Consider the following 17,069-nt stretch of genomic DNA (forward strand, 5'->3'; position numbering starts at 1 on the left):
AAGGAGTGAATGTGTAAATGGTGTTTCAGTAAGTAATCTTGAAGAAAATCCCTAGAAAGCCCCACTAAAGCCAGGTTCACACTGTATGATTTTGGCCACCGAGACAAATTTTGAGAATCCTAAAGATTCCTATAATCCTAGGCCAAAATCTGCAGTCTTTGATCGCTAGTTTGACAGGTTCCCTGACAGCCGATTAATGGCCGTTGCGATCAAATTTTTCATTTACATTTATTAATTTAGCAGACGCTTTTATCCAAATGAGGAAATACAAGCAAAGCGATATATCAAGCGGAGAACAATACCAGTAGTGCTACCATGCAAGATTTATAATTGAGTTCTAGAGAAGCAAAGTGCACAGAGAAGAGGTGTAAGTGCCAGAGGAAAGTTTTTTATCCATTTATTTATTATTTTATTTATTTTTAATTAAAAAAATTATATTTTTAATGGGGTCGGCATTTTAGGGGTGAGTTAAGTGCTCACGGAAGAGGTGGGTCTTTAGCTGTTTTTTTGAAAATAGTGACCAATTCTGCGGTCCGGATTGAGGTTGGAAGTTCATTCCACCACTGAGGAACAGTTAGTTTGAAGGTTCTGGAAAGGGACCTTGAGCCACGCTGAGTATGCACTACTAAGTGTCGGTCGCTAATGGATCGCAGATTGTGTGAGGGAACGTAAGCCTCAAGTAGAGTTGAGGTAGGAGGGTGCTGTTCCAGATCAGGTCAAGGTACGTGAGCATCAAGGCCTTGAATTTGATGCGGGCGGTTACAGGAAGCCAGTGGAGGGAGATGAAGAGGGGTGTGACATGGGTTCTCTTGCGCTGGTTGAAGACGAGACGTGCTCCTGTATTCTGAATCATCTGAAGGGGTTTGATGGAGCTGGCTGGGAGGCCCGAGAGTAGTACGTTGCAGTAGTCCAGTTTTGAGATGACAAGAGCCTGGACTAGTAGCTGTGTAGTCTGTTCGGTGAGATAGGGTCTGATTTTCTTGATTTTCCTCTGATTAAATTCTGGCATTGTCAGAAGATTTGAGGCACAGTCCTGCAGTGTGGCTTCTCCTACTCCGTACGAGTCTTCTTGCGTGCATTCGTTTTTCGCATTTTGACTGTCGTACAGTCTGACATTAACGACAACTGAGATCCTACAGTGTGACATGGCTTACAGCAGGGATCATGTTCCTACAGTCTAACAACCAACAGTTGCAAAGGACTATTAAAGATCGCAGCGTGCACCCGGCTTAACACAGACAGTATCAAGACTACTCAAATTTCACATGTACTGTGTTATGACTCTCCGGAGGTGTCACACCTGTACACTGAAAATTGTTAGGACATTATCATGACACAGGTGCCAGTACAATAAATGGTCGACATCACTAATGAAGCTGATTTAAATTGTCTCACTCTGCACTAATGACAACAATTCACTCTAGTGAGACAACTTGTCCTTCGCTCATGAGATAAAAGCCATACAGCGGCAGAGTTTCTGAAAGCACCAATGCTTAATACTGGTAATGAGTGCCTTGTGAAGGATGGGTATGGCTCCTACAACTGAACCTGAGATTACTATCAGCAGCACCATGTTAATGGAGACACTCATTAACTTGAAGACATGACTGTTAACAGCACCAATTATTTCAATCTGAGGTCTATGAGACCCCACCTCCACCTCTGAGGTGAAATGGCCATGCTTTGTTTGGTACTGTTCAAAGCAAGTGAAGAAGAAACACCCACACAGTGGAACAGTCTGATCACATCATTCTTTAACACGCTTATGATGAAGTGTTAAAAGACCAACAAAAGAAGACACCACACACAGTGATAAGCTCTTAGAGTTTTATGATGTTTTATGCTGGCACAAAACTGGACCAAAGCTTATGCTGGAGAACAGCTGATTAGAATTCAGGACAGTGTGCAGGAGAAATGAGCTCTCCTCCAGGTCCCATTAGTTGGTATGGCTGAACAGAACTAATGCACTTAGTGCCCTGAAGCCCTAGCCATATTATCTCCAAACATATGACTGTGCTTCAGTCATGATAAGAGAAATAGAGCAGGAAAGCAATAGCAAAAAGAGAGAGCTTCTGAAACAAAAAAAAAATCTTTGACTGTATATTTTTCTAAAGTTTATAGTTTGTTTTTGTTTATCTTTATAGGAATATCATCAGGAAGAAAAAAAATACAAATACAGAAAACACTGTGGAGAAAATTCTAGACAGTGTAAGATACTGAGTAGCAAAAAAAGGGAAAGTAGTGGATATAGCATAGATGTGTGCACACTGAACAGTAATAAATATCGATGTGTTCAGCTACTAGGTGTATGTTATTTGCTACATGTGAGTGTTCATGTAAAATAACAGACTATATGACCAAAGGTTTGTGGACACCTGACAATCACACCCATATATGTGTCCCTCTGCTGTTATAATAACCTCCACTCTTCTGGGAAGGCTTTCCACTTGATTTTAGAGCATGGCTGTGAGGATTTGCTCATTCAGCCACAAGAGCATTAGTGAGGTCAGGCACTGATGTCGGGTGAGGAGGCCTGGTATGCGATCGGCAGTCCAGATCATCCCAAAGGTGTGCACTTTGGTTGAGGTCAGGGCTTTGTGCAGGCCACTCGAGTTCTTCCACTCCAACCTTGGAAAACCATGTCTTCATGGACTTCAGTTAGTGCACAGGGGCAACGTCATGGAACATGTTTGGGCTCGACCCCTTAGTTCAACTGTGTGCTTCCAACCTTGTGGTAACATTTTGGGGAAGAACCACATATGGGTGTGATGGTCAGGTGTCCACTTTGTGTGTGTACTAGTATGCTCATGTCTCCTGAAATTGAACTAGCACTTAAGACAAAATACTTGATTCAAACAGGTAGGGAAGTGATACAAAAGGCATATGATGTAAATAACAAGAAAGTAGAGCTTCTATTTCATATTCACTCCAAAAAAAAAAAAAAAAAAAAAAACCTGATCAGAATTTTGAGAGAACCCCTCAGGATCCCTTAATTAAGAAACTAGGCTTTAAATAATATCCTAATTTGGTTGAGAGCTAGCCAGAAAATGAGGTAAGCCAGGGAATGCAATTTGCCTAATGCTTAATACGACTATGTTAAACATCATTCTTTCCTCTAAGAGCAGTAATTGTCCTTGAGTTTTAATAAATACGGTAATCAGACGTCTGGCATATAAATACTGATAGTATGCTAACAATAAGGAAAACCAATAAAAATACTAATTCAGAAAACTTTACAATATGAAATTTTACTGTAAATGTAGTAATAAACTGTAAAACAAAAACATAAAATACAATACAATGGACATTGGGTCACTGGTACATTGGCCCTGTAGCATGTTCAGTTTATGTGTTCACTCATATATTGAGTGAACTGTTCTCATATAATCACAACAATTGCTTATTTTAATAATCCATAGCCATGTTTAGCATAGGCATGCTTTAGCAGGAAATTAATATCCACCTTACGAAATGTGAAACATACAAACAGTACATTCTGAGAATAGATGCAGCATATGAAGGAGAAAAAAAACGTACAAAAGAATCTGATCAACCACAGTTTGCTTTTTTATTTTTTACAAATTGTAATTTAACACATTGTAAGTTCATATCTGAAGTAACTACAATAATACAGGACTGTCCAAATAACTACAATAATGCAGGACTGTCCAAATAACTACAATAATACCAAAACTACAAAAATAACTACAATAATACCAAACTACAAAAATAACTAAAATAATGCGTAATGGTCCGAATAACTATATCAATACTGGAGTGTTCAAATAACTACAATAATGTTGGATTTCAACATAAGTATAATAACGCTGGACTGCCATAATAACCACAATGATGCTGGACTGTCCCAATAACCACAACGATGCTGGACTATACAAATAACCACAACGATGCTGGACTATACAAATAACCACAACGATGCTGGACTATACAAATAACCACAACGATGCTGGACTGTCCCAATAACCACAACGATGCTGGACTATACAAATAACCACAACGATGCTGGACTATACAAATAACCACAACGATGCTGGACTATACAAATAACCACAACGATGCTGGACTGTCCCAATAACCACAACGATGCTGGACTATACAAAAAACCACAACGATGCTGGACTATACAAATAACCACAACGATGCTGGACTATACAAATAACCACAACGATGCTGGACTGTCCCAATAACCACAACGATGCTGGACTATACAAATAACCACAACGATGCTGGACTGTCCCAATAACCACAACGATGCTGGACTATACAAATAACCACAACGATGCTGGACTGTCCCAATAACCACAATGATGCTGGACTGTCCCAATAACCACAATGATGCTGGACTGTCCCAATAACTACAATGATGCTGGACTATCCCAATAACTACAATGTTTTGCTATATCGTTTAAAAACAGAAAAAGATAGAACGTTTTGTAAAAACCCAGCAAGCACTGTAACATCTTTGCCATCTAGTGCCTGAAATGAATACTACAACACAGCTTTTTCTCAGAACAAAAATTTGACATTTTCTTCATCGGTCCTTTCTAAGCTCCATCCAATATTTCCATCACACAATCCACTCAAATGATATGGCGAACATAAAAGGACCTAATTGTATACGGCAGCACTGGGTGTTTACCTGCATGAGTGCCTCATTGCGTGCATATAGCGTGGAGAAGGCAGGGGCTGGCACCTCCTCTCCTCCTACTGGGGACGGGCTCTCAAAAACGCACTCCAGAGACTCTACCTACAGGGGAAGCATGCAGCCACAGTGATGCACAGCAGAACCCAATCAAAGGAACACACAAAGCCAAAGAACAGAGGCCAAAGTTTATACAACACTGAAACAGCTGGCTCTGAATGATAAGAGCCAAAGCCCAGCTCGCTTCAGCAGAACCAGAATGCTTTATGAGTTGAGACATGAAAAGCACAAATCAACATGAGTTGAGAAGCAACAAAATGCATGATGTACTGCATGTTATAAATTTATATATGACATAATTTGAAATTATGAAAACATGCGTCACATCATGAAGTTGAACCATCATGATAAGTGAATCACAGGACTAACAAAGTAACACAACTCCCTGAGATGTGTCAAATGAGTCAAAAGAGTTCCTGAAGCACATAGACTAAGTGAATGATCTCTCAAGTGATTAGTGGACCATGCAACAAAAACATGAAATGTCTACACATCTGTTATAAATATGCAGAAATGGAGATCAATGGAGAGGTGTCCACATTAATACCCAAAGCTGGCAGAAATGCTGAATGCTGAGTGTTAATTCAGCATTAAGTTTAATTTCCAATGTACAGCATTTTTGTGACTAGATGACGCCCATGATACGCTTATGGAGCTGCATAGTGTGTGTGTGTGTGTGTGTATATGTATGTGTATCACACCATGCACAGGCATTTACAGGCACATAAGCCAGTCACAGGTCGGCTCAGCTGAGCAACCTGGAGTGCCACAAGATGCCATCTCCATCTGTCCTGGTTATTCAAGCCAAACACTCACAGAGTGCAAACGTAAAAGCCCAGTCAGGGGCAGGAATGCTCAGAAATACATCATTACTAATTAAAATAACACGTTAGATCATTTTGCATTGGATACTTTTACATTAAAACGCAACGCAATCGTGGTTGTGATAAAGATTTACCGATACACTAAATGGGTCCATATCTAGCAGAATGCCCGTAAGGTAGTTCTCTTTAAATAGAAGCTGGTCCAGGGGACCGTGGTGCATCATGGGTAGGTGGGTTAAACCACAATGTGTCTGGTCATTCTATCACCACTCAGACTTTGGCTTAAATGGAGCATGCAGCGGTGCACAGATAAGATGATAATCTCTGACAAATCTGTTTAAAGCAGCAGATTTAAACCAGAGTATAACATTGTTAACATGAACTTCTCAATAACACACACACACACACACACAAAAGCATGTGATCTCTAGATAAGAACAGTCATGAAATTTCACAGCAGTCTACCCACATGAAACAAGTAATAACAGATTTAATTTAAATGCATTGTTCTTTTTCTTTATTTTTTTGTGTGAAAGGTCCTACAGTTACTGACATCAGCCACAAGGTGGAGTAAGACATCTATCATATTTGCTAAAGTAAAAGCCTGACCTGTCATCGCCTCATCAGTTCGATCTGACAACAAATCAATTTGAATCACCATCTCAATTGCTGTAGCCATTGCCCTCATATGACCTTGGTGTTCTAAGTGAGGGATGCTGAAATGTTTAAATGTTACGCTTGCTGCATGAGCTATTCGTATTTCTCTCTCATATTCACGTTTCCAATAACAAAAGATGGGCAGAATAAAAGTAGAGAGAAGCAATCAGTTGGGCGAGCAGCCAGCCAGCCTCACCATCCTTGAATGCATGGGCTGATTTAAGAGAAATGCAGGCTCACAGTGACAGTGCCTGTGTGTGTGTGTGTGTGTGTGTGCGCGCGCACACAATAACTCCAGCTCTGTGCACTTGAGGCTGATGAGAAGTGACAGGCAGGGCTTTTTAGTCTGCTTTGTGGGAGAGAATGGAGCTGCAGTGATCTGTGGCTGCCTGGTCCCAGCTCAGCCCATCCTGGCACGGCTACTCATCCAGCTGCACTAGGGTGAGCTCAGCCAAAACGCTCTCCTTTAAAAAGCTTGTACTGCCAATCTGGCATTTCTGTTGCATGTGGGTTTGGAAAAATGTACAAGCACACTTCCTGTTCCAGATGACACGAAGATAGTAGGGCTCCCTCTTTGTGCACACGGTCTCCAGTTAAGCACGTTTTGACCAAGTAAGCTCGGAAAGGATTGTGTAATGCTTATGGAATTACGGTAGGTTAGTCTTTCTTTGAGCACTAGGGATATCAGCAGAAGTCGATTTCACCACTGCCAATCTCATCATAGCTAAAGGCCTCTGTGGACAGGCCTGGGGAAAATCAGTGGACTTGAAGTCTGGCCAGTTACATGAACGTGAATAAGTTTGTTCCATGTGCTTTACAGAAGATTACATAAAATATAATACATGGACATTTTCTGTGTATATTTATATACTTCATATTTTAATGTTTAGAAATAGTATATGTATATTAGAGTTGACAGGAAGGCTCTAGAAACTCAACCACTTTTTACAACTAGAGGTCGACCGATTGATCGGTTTTGCAGATTAATCAGCAGCGATAGCTGATTGCTGGAACTATCGGTTATCTGCAAAAATCCACACAGATAGTTTTTTCCGGTTGCGTCCGTAGCTGGAGCGGCTGAGAAGGGTCCTCTGTCATTATACAGTACGAGAGCGGCCTCTAGAGACGAAATAAAAACTATCTCTGACAAATTTTGTTGTGTTATTTGAAGTGTTTTTTGATCATTTTGGATGTCTCCATTTTTATTTATTTGCAGTGCTACTTTTTGCTTTGTATATATTTTTATTTGCTTTAATATTTCTTAATAGGTAATATATATACATATTGATATATTTATTCCATTTTTAAAAAGTAATGTACATTTTCATGGTACAGTTAATACAGTTGCACTAAAGTTCAGCAATATTTTACTTTGAGTGTTATGTTTTCATTCAGTATCAACTTTAAAAACCACCGGTTGATTAATTGGTTATCGGCAGGTACCGCCCAACTTAGTTATTGGTATCGGTAAAATATGTCAACCTCTATTTACAACAGTCGTAAGCAGAAAAGCATCTCAGATGAGTCAAAACACACCAAACCTTGAGTTAAATGGGCTAGAACAGCAGAAGACCACATCGGGCTACAATCCTATCAGCCAAGACCAAAATTTGAAACTATACTGTGCACAGGATCAGCGAAACTGCACAGCTGTAGATTGGAAAAAGGCCATGTGAAAATGTAATACAATAAGCATTGTAATACATTAGAATGGGAAGATATGTGGAAAATAAAAACTGCTGTAATGGGTGCAACACTGTAAAGGAATTGGTCACACAGTGTTTACGCATGTTTGGGATGAGACACGGACTTGCTTGAATGATTTAGGAAATGGGACAGAAAAGGAGTACAAAGAGGAAGTCAAAAGACTGCTACCTTCATAGGGGAGATGTGTGAATGAGAGACAAAGCCATGGACATTCTCGATCTGGGAGATGTTTTTCTCCGACACCTGGACCAGCTCGGGAGGCTGAACGTCTCCGGGCAGGCGAGTTGAGCCGTGTTCTGGAGGAGAGTTGGTGTCCTCATCTTGATATCTGTATTTCTGACAAAGAAGACACACAAAAAAATCCCATTCAGTTACATTTAGTTGGAGTGTTATAAACTGTACAGTAGGAGTATATTCATTCTGTACATAGTTCTGCTATTCAAAATACCTCTAATTAACCCTCAATATTCAGAAAGTGAAAATAAAACTACAAAATAAACTAGCGGTCTAATGAAGACATGGAAATTGCAAAACACAACACTAATCTCCATCTTGCAGGCGACTGTGAAGTAAGGATCAAAGTCTCACACAGCAAGCTTTTGCGAAACACACAGATGAATGTCATCAGATCAAACAGAACAGTTTGCTCCATGCTGCGCCTGCAGCCTGACCTGATTGGCTTTGTTAGCAGGGAGCCCAGGTGTATACACAGCACGCTGCTAAACGCTTCATAGTACACATGCTTCACTCTGACATCAAGGAGCAACAAAACATTGGAGTAAGACCTGAACATTGTTGCTCTTACTTTCTGGTCTTGTTGACCTGTGTTCTGTTCAATTATACTACAGCACTGTTAAATTCTTTATTCTGAATGGTCAGAAGGTGTTGATTAATTTTCTATAACAGCGTGGCTCTGACATGGTGTCAGCTGCAAGGCAAATTATAGGGTTAAATGAATGCACTTGAATGTATTTTATGAATGTATTTTAAATACATTATCATGTCTATAGTAGCAGTGATTAGACTGCTGTGCCACTTGGGATCCCAAAAACATTCTCTCTCATTCACTCACACACCTCACCTCAACAACCCACTCAGCCACCCAACCCACCCACCCACTCACTCATACTCACCCACCTACTCACTCACTCATACTCACCCACCCACCCACTCATACTCACCAACGCATCCACTCATACTCACCCACTGATACTCACCCACCCACTCACTCACTCATACTCACCCACCCACTCACTCATACTCACCCACACACTCATTCACTCATACTCACCCACCCACTCACTCATACTCACCCACCCACTCACTCATACTCACCCACCCACCCACTCACTCATACTCACCCACCCACTCACTCACTCATACTCACCCACCCACTCACTCATACTCACCAACGCACCCACTCATACTCACCCACTGATACTCACCCACCCACTCACTCACTCATACTCACCCACCCACTCACTCATACTCACCCACACACTCACTCATACTCACCCACCCACTCATTCACTCATACTCACCCACCCACTCACTCATACTCACCCACCCACCCACTCACTCATACTCACCAACCCACCCACTCATACTCACCCACTGATACTCACCCACCCACTCACTCACTCATACTCACCCACCCACTCACTCATACTCACCCACCCACTCACTCACTCACACTCACCCACCCACTCACTCACACTCACCCACCCACTCACTCATACTCACCCACCCACCCACGCACTCACTCATACTCACCCACCCACTCACACTCACCACCCACCCACTCATACTCACCCACCCACTCACTCATACTCACCCACCTACGCACTCACTCATACTCACCCACCTACTCACTCATACTCACCCACACACTCACTCATACTCACCCACCCACTCATTCACTCATACTCACCCACCCACTCACTCATACTCACCCACCCACCCACTCACTCATACTCACCAACCCACCCACTCATACTCACCCACTGATACTCACCCACCCACTCACTCACTCATACTCACCCACCCACTCACTCACTCACACTCACCCACCCACTCACTCACACTCACCCACCCACTCACTCATACTCACCCACCCACCCACGCACTCACTCATACTCACCCACCCACTCACACTCACCACCCACTCACTCATACTCACCCACCCACCCACCCACTCACACTCACCACCCACCCACTCATACTCACCCACCTACCCACTCACTCACACTCACCCACTTACTCACTCATACTCACCCACCCACCCACTCACTCACACTCACCCACCCACTCACTCATACTCACCCACCTACTCACACTCACCACCCACCCACTCATACTCACCCACCCACTCACTCATACTCACCCACCTACTCACTCACTGATACTCACCCACCCACCCACTCACTCATACTCACCCACCCACCCACTCACTCATACTCACCCACCCACCCACTCATACTCACCAACCCACCCACTCATACTCACCAACCCACCCACTCATACTCACCCACCCACCCACGCACTCACTCATACTCACCAACGCACTCACACTCACCACCCACCCACTCATACTCACCCACCCACTCACTCATACTCACCCACCTACTCACTCACTCATACTCACCCACCCACCCACTCACTCATACTCACCCACCCACCCACTCACTCACACTCACCCACTTACTCACTCATACTCACCGACCCACCCACTCACTCACACTCACTCACCCACTCACTCATACTCACCCACCTACTCACTCACCACCCACCCACTCATACTCACCCACCCACTCACTCACTGATACTCACCCACCCACCCACTCACTCATACTCACCCACCCACTCACTCATACTCACCCACCCACTCACTCATACTCACCCACCTACTCACTCACTGATACTCACCCACCCACCCACTCACTCATACTCACCCACCCACTCACTCATACTCACCCACCCACTCACTCATACTCACCCATCTACTCACTCACTCATACTCACCCACACACTCATTCCCTCATACTCAATCATACTCACCCTCCCACTCACTCATACTCACCCACCCACTCACTCACTCACACACACTCATACTCACCCACCCACTCACTCACACACACCCACCCACCCACTCACTCATACTCACCCACCCACCCACTCACTCACACTCACCCACTTACTCACTCATACTCACCCACCCACCCACTCACTCACACTCACCCACCCACTCACTCATACTCACCCACCTACTCACTCATACTCACCCACCTACTCACTCACTGATACTCACCCACCCACCCACTCACTCATACTCACCCACCCACTCACTCATACTCACCCACCCACTCACTCATACTCACCCACCCACTCACTCATACTCACCCATCTACTCACTCACTCATACTCACCCACACACTCATTCACTCATACTCACCCTCCCACTCACTCATACTCACCCACCCACTCACTCACACACACTCATACTCACCCACCCACTCACTCACACACACTCATACTCACCCACCCACTCACTCATACTCACCCACCTACTCACTCACTCATACTCACCCACCCACCCACTCACTCATACTCACCCACCCACTTACTCACTCATACTCACCCACCCACCCACTCACTCACACTCACCCACCCACCCACTCACTCACACTCACCCACCCACTCACTCATACTCACCCACCCACCCACTCACTCATACTCACCCACCCACCCACTCATACTCACCAACCCACCCACTCATACTCACCCACCTACTCACTCACTCATACTCACCCACCTACTCACTCACTCATACTCACCCACCCACCCACTCATACTCACCCACCTACTCACTCACTGATACTCACCCACCCACCCACTCACTCATACTCACCCATCCACTCGCTCATACTCACCCACCCACTCGCTCATACTCACCCACCCACCCGCTCATACTCACCCACCCACCCGCTCATACTCACCCACCCACTCGCTCGCTCATACTCACCCACCCACTCGCTCATACTCACCCACCCACCCGCTCATACTCACCCACCCACTCGCTCATACTCACCCACCCACTCGCTCATACTCACCCACCCACTCGCTCATACTCACCCATCTACTCACTCACTCATACTCACCCACACACTCATTCACTCATACTCACTCATACTCACCCTCCGACTCACTCATACTCACCCACCCACTCACTCACACACACTCATACTCACCCACCCACTCACTCATACTCACCCACCTACTCACTCACTCATACTCACCCACACACTCACTCACTCACACTCACTCATACTCACTCAGTCATACTCACCCACCTACTCACTCACTCATACTCACCCACCCACCCACTCATACTCACCCACCTACTCACTCACTGATACTCACCCACCCACCCACTCACTCATACTCACCCACCCACCCACTCGCTCATACTCACCCACCCACTCACTCATACTCACCCACCCACTCACTCATACTCACCCATCTACTCACTCACTCATACTCACCCACACACTCATTCACTCATACTCACTCATACTCACCCTCCCACTCACTCATACTCACCCACCCACTCACTCACACACACTCATACTCACCCACCCACTCACTCACTCACCCACCTACTCACTCACTCATACTCACCCACACACTCATTCACTCATACTCACCCACCCACTCATACTCACCCACCTACACACTCATATTCACCCACCTACTCACTCACTCTCACCCACCCACCTACTCACTCACTCACACTCACCCACCTACTCACTCACTGATATTCACCCACCCACCCACTCATACTCACCCACCCACTCACTCATACTCACCCACCCACTCACTCATACTCACCCACCTACTCACTCACTCATACTCACCCACCCACCCACTCACTCATACTCACCCTCCCACTCACTCATACTCACCCACCCACTCACTCACACTCATACTCACCCACCCACTCACTCATACTCACCCACCCACTCACTCACTCATACTCACCCACACACTCATTCACTCATACTCACCCACCCACTCACTCACTCACACTCACTCACCCACCTACACACTCATATTCACCCACCTACTCACTCACTGATACTCACCCACCTACTCACTCATACTCACCCACCTACTCACTCACTCATACTCACCCACCCACCCACTCACTCATACTCACCCTCCCACTCACTCATACTCACCCACCCACTCACTCACACTCATACTCACCCACCCACTCACTCATACTCACCCACCTACTCACTCATATTCACCCACCTACTCACTCATATTCACCCACCTACTCACTCACTCTCACCCACCCACCTACTCACTCACTCATACTCACCCACCTACTCACTCACTGATATTCACCCACCCACCCACTCATACTCACCCACCCACTCACTCATACTCACCCACCCACTCACTCATACTCACCCACCTACTCACTGACTCATACTCACCCACCCACCCACTCACTCATACTCACCCTCCCACTCACTCACTGATACTCACCCACCTACTCACTCATACTCACCCACCTACTCACTCACTCATACTCACCCTCCCACTCACTCATACTCACCCACCCACTCACTCATACTCACCCACCCACTCACTCACACTCATACTCACCCACCCACTCACTCATACTCACCCACCTACTCACTCATATTCACCCACCTACTCACTCACTCTCACCCACCCACCTACTTACTCACTCATACTCACCCACCTACTCACTCACTGATATTCACCCACCCACCCACTCATACTCACCCACCCACTCACTCATACTCACCCACCCACTCACTCATACTCACCCACCTACTCACTCACTCATACTCACCCACCCACCCACTCACTCATACTCACCCTCCCACTCACTCATACTCACCCACCCACTCACTCACACTCATACTCACCCACCCACTCACTCATACTCACCCACCCACTCACTCACTCATACTCACTCACACACTCATTCACTCATACTCACCCACCCACTCACTCACTCACACTCACTCACCCACCTACACACTCATATTCACCCACCTACTCACTCACTCTCACCCACCCACCTACTCACTCACTGATACTCACCCACCTACTCACTCACTGATACTCACCCACCCACCCACTCACCCACCCACTAATTCACTCATACTCACCCACCCACCCACTCATACTCACCCACCCACTCACTCATACTCACCAACCCACCCACTCATACTCACCCACTGATACTCACCCACCCACTCACTCATACTCACCCACCCACTCACTCATACTCACCCACCTACTCACTCACTCATACTCACCCACCCACTCATACTCACTCACCCACTCACTCACTCATACTCACCCACCTACTCACTCACTCATACTCACCCACCCACTCATTCACTCATACTCACCCACCCACTCATTCACTCATACTCACCCACCCACTCACTCACTCACCCACCCACTCACTCACCCACCCACTCACTCATACTCACCCACCCACCCACTCACTCATACTCACCCACCCACCCACTCATACTCACCAACCCACCCACTCATACTCACCAACCCACCCACTCATACTCACCCACCTACTCACTCACTCATACTCACCCACCTACTCACTCACTCATACTCACCCACCCACCCACTCATACTCACCCACCTACTCACTCACTCATACTCACCCACCTACTCACTCACTCATACTCACCCACCCACCTACTCACTCATACTCACCCACCTACTCACTCATACTCACCCACCCACTCACTCATACTCACCCACCCACTCACTCATACTCACCCATCTACTCACTCACTCATACTCACCCACACACTCATTCACTCATACTCACTCATACTCACCCTCCCACTCACTCATATTCACCCACCCACTCACCCACCCACCCACACTCACCCACCCACCTACTCACTCACTCATACTCACCCACCTACTCACTCACTCATACTCACCCACCTACTCACTCACTCATACTCACCCACCCACCCACTCATACTCACCCACCTACTCACTCACTCATACTCACCCACCTACTCACTCACTCATACTCACCCACCCACCTACTCACTCATACTCACCCACCTACTCACTCATACTCACCCACCCACTCACTCATACTCACCCACCCACTCACTCATACTCACCCATCTACTCACTCACTCATACTCACCCACACACTCATTCACTCATACTCACTCATACTCACCCTCCCACTCACTCATATTCACCCACCCACTCACCCACCCACCCACACTCACCCACCCACCTACTCACTCACTCATACTCACCCACCCACCCACTCACTCATACTCACCCACCCACTCACTCATACTCACCCACCCACTCACTCATACTCACCCATCTACTCACTCACTCATACTCACCCACACACTCATTCACTCATACTCACTCATACTCACCCTCCCACTCACTCATACTCACCCACCCACTCACTCACACACACTCATACTCACCCACCCACTCACTCACACACACTCATACTCACCCACCCACTCACTCATACTCACCCACCTACTCACTCACTCATACTCACCCACCCACCCACTCACTCATACTCACCCACCCACTTACTCACTCATACTCACCCACCCACCCACTCACTCACACTCACCCACCCACCCACTCATACTCACCCACCTACACACTCATATTCACCCACCTACTCACTCACTCTCACCCACCCACCTACTCACTCACTCACACTCACCCACCTACTCACTCACTGATATTCACCCACCCACCCACTCATACTCACCCACCCACTCACTCATACTCACCCACCCACTCACTCATACTCACCCACCTACTCACTCACTCATACTCACCCACCCACCCACTCACTCATACTCACCCTCCCACTCACTCATACTCACCCACCCACTCACTCACACTCATACTCACCCACCCACTCACTCATACTCACCCACCCACTCACTCACTCATACTCACCCACACACTCATTCACTCATACTCACCCACCCACTCACTCACTCACACTCACTCATACTCACTCAGTCATACTCACCCACCTACTCACTCACTCATACTCACCCACCCACCCACTCATACTCACCCACCTACTCACTCACTGATACTCACCCACCCACCCACTCACTCATACTCACCCACCCACCCACTCGCTCATACTCACCCACCCACTCACTCATACTCACCCACCCACTCACTCATACTCACCCATCTACTCACTCACTCATACTCACCCACCCACCCACTCACTCACACTCACCCACCCACCCACTCACACTCACCCACCCACTCACTCATACTCACCCACCCACCCACTCACTCATACTCACCCACCCACCCACTCATACTCACCAACCCACCCACTCATACTCACCCACCTACTCACTCACTCATACTCACCCACCTACTCACTCACTCATACTCACCCACCCACCCACTCATACTCACCCACCTACTCACTCACTGATACTCACCCACCCACCCACTCACTCATACTCACCCATCCACTCGCTCATACTCACCCACCCACTCGCTCATACTCACCCACCCACCCGCTCATACTCACCCACCCACCCGCTCATACTCACCCACCCACTCGCTCATACTCACCCACCCACTCGCTCATACTCACCCACCCACCCGCTCATACTCACCCACCCACTCGCTCATACTCACCCACCCACTCGCTCATACTCACCCACCCACTCGCTCATACTCACCCATCTACTCATTCACTCATACTCACCCACACACTCATTCACTCATACTCACTCATACTCACCCTCCGACTCACTCATACTCACCCACCCACTCACTCACACACACTCATACTCACCCACCCACTCACTCATACTCACCCACCTACTCACTCACTCATACTCACCCACACACTCATACTCACCCACCCACTCACTCACTCACACTCACTCATACTCACCCACCTACTCACTCACTCATACTCACCCACCCACCCACTCATACTCACCCACCTACTCACTCACTGATACTCACCCACCCACCCACTCACTCATACTCACCCACCCACCCACTCGCTCATACTCACCCACCCACTCACTCATACT

General features: G+C 46.7%; 1 protein-coding gene across 18 annotated transcripts in view; it reads right to left on the reverse strand.

Annotated features, from left to right (window-relative positions):
* dlg1a (discs large MAGUK scaffold protein 1a) overlaps positions 1–17,069 on the reverse strand; it is a 154,139-nt gene that overhangs the window by 73,063 nt on the left and 64,007 nt on the right. For 13 of the 18 annotated variants that reach the window (XR_008387125.1, XR_008387126.1, XR_008387124.1 and 10 more), the window contains 2 exons: positions 8,080–8,247; positions 4,661–4,768 (listed from right to left, as the gene is read on the reverse strand). Coding sequence is in view for 15 of the 18 variants with exons in the window: in XM_053636760.1 (XP_053492735.1) it covers positions 4,661–4,768; positions 8,080–8,247 (276 nt within the window). In the remaining 3 variants the exon portion in view is untranslated. The remainder of the gene's footprint in view (positions 1–4,660; positions 4,769–8,079; positions 8,248–17,069) is intronic. The other 5 variants (XM_053636767.1, XM_053636766.1, XM_053636770.1 and 2 more) reach the window with 1 other exon arrangement.

This window comes from Ictalurus furcatus, chromosome 11 (assembly GCF_023375685.1).
Source record: "Ictalurus furcatus strain D&B chromosome 11, Billie_1.0, whole genome shotgun sequence".
NCBI classification, from domain to species: domain Eukaryota; kingdom Metazoa; phylum Chordata; class Actinopteri; order Siluriformes; family Ictaluridae; genus Ictalurus; species Ictalurus furcatus.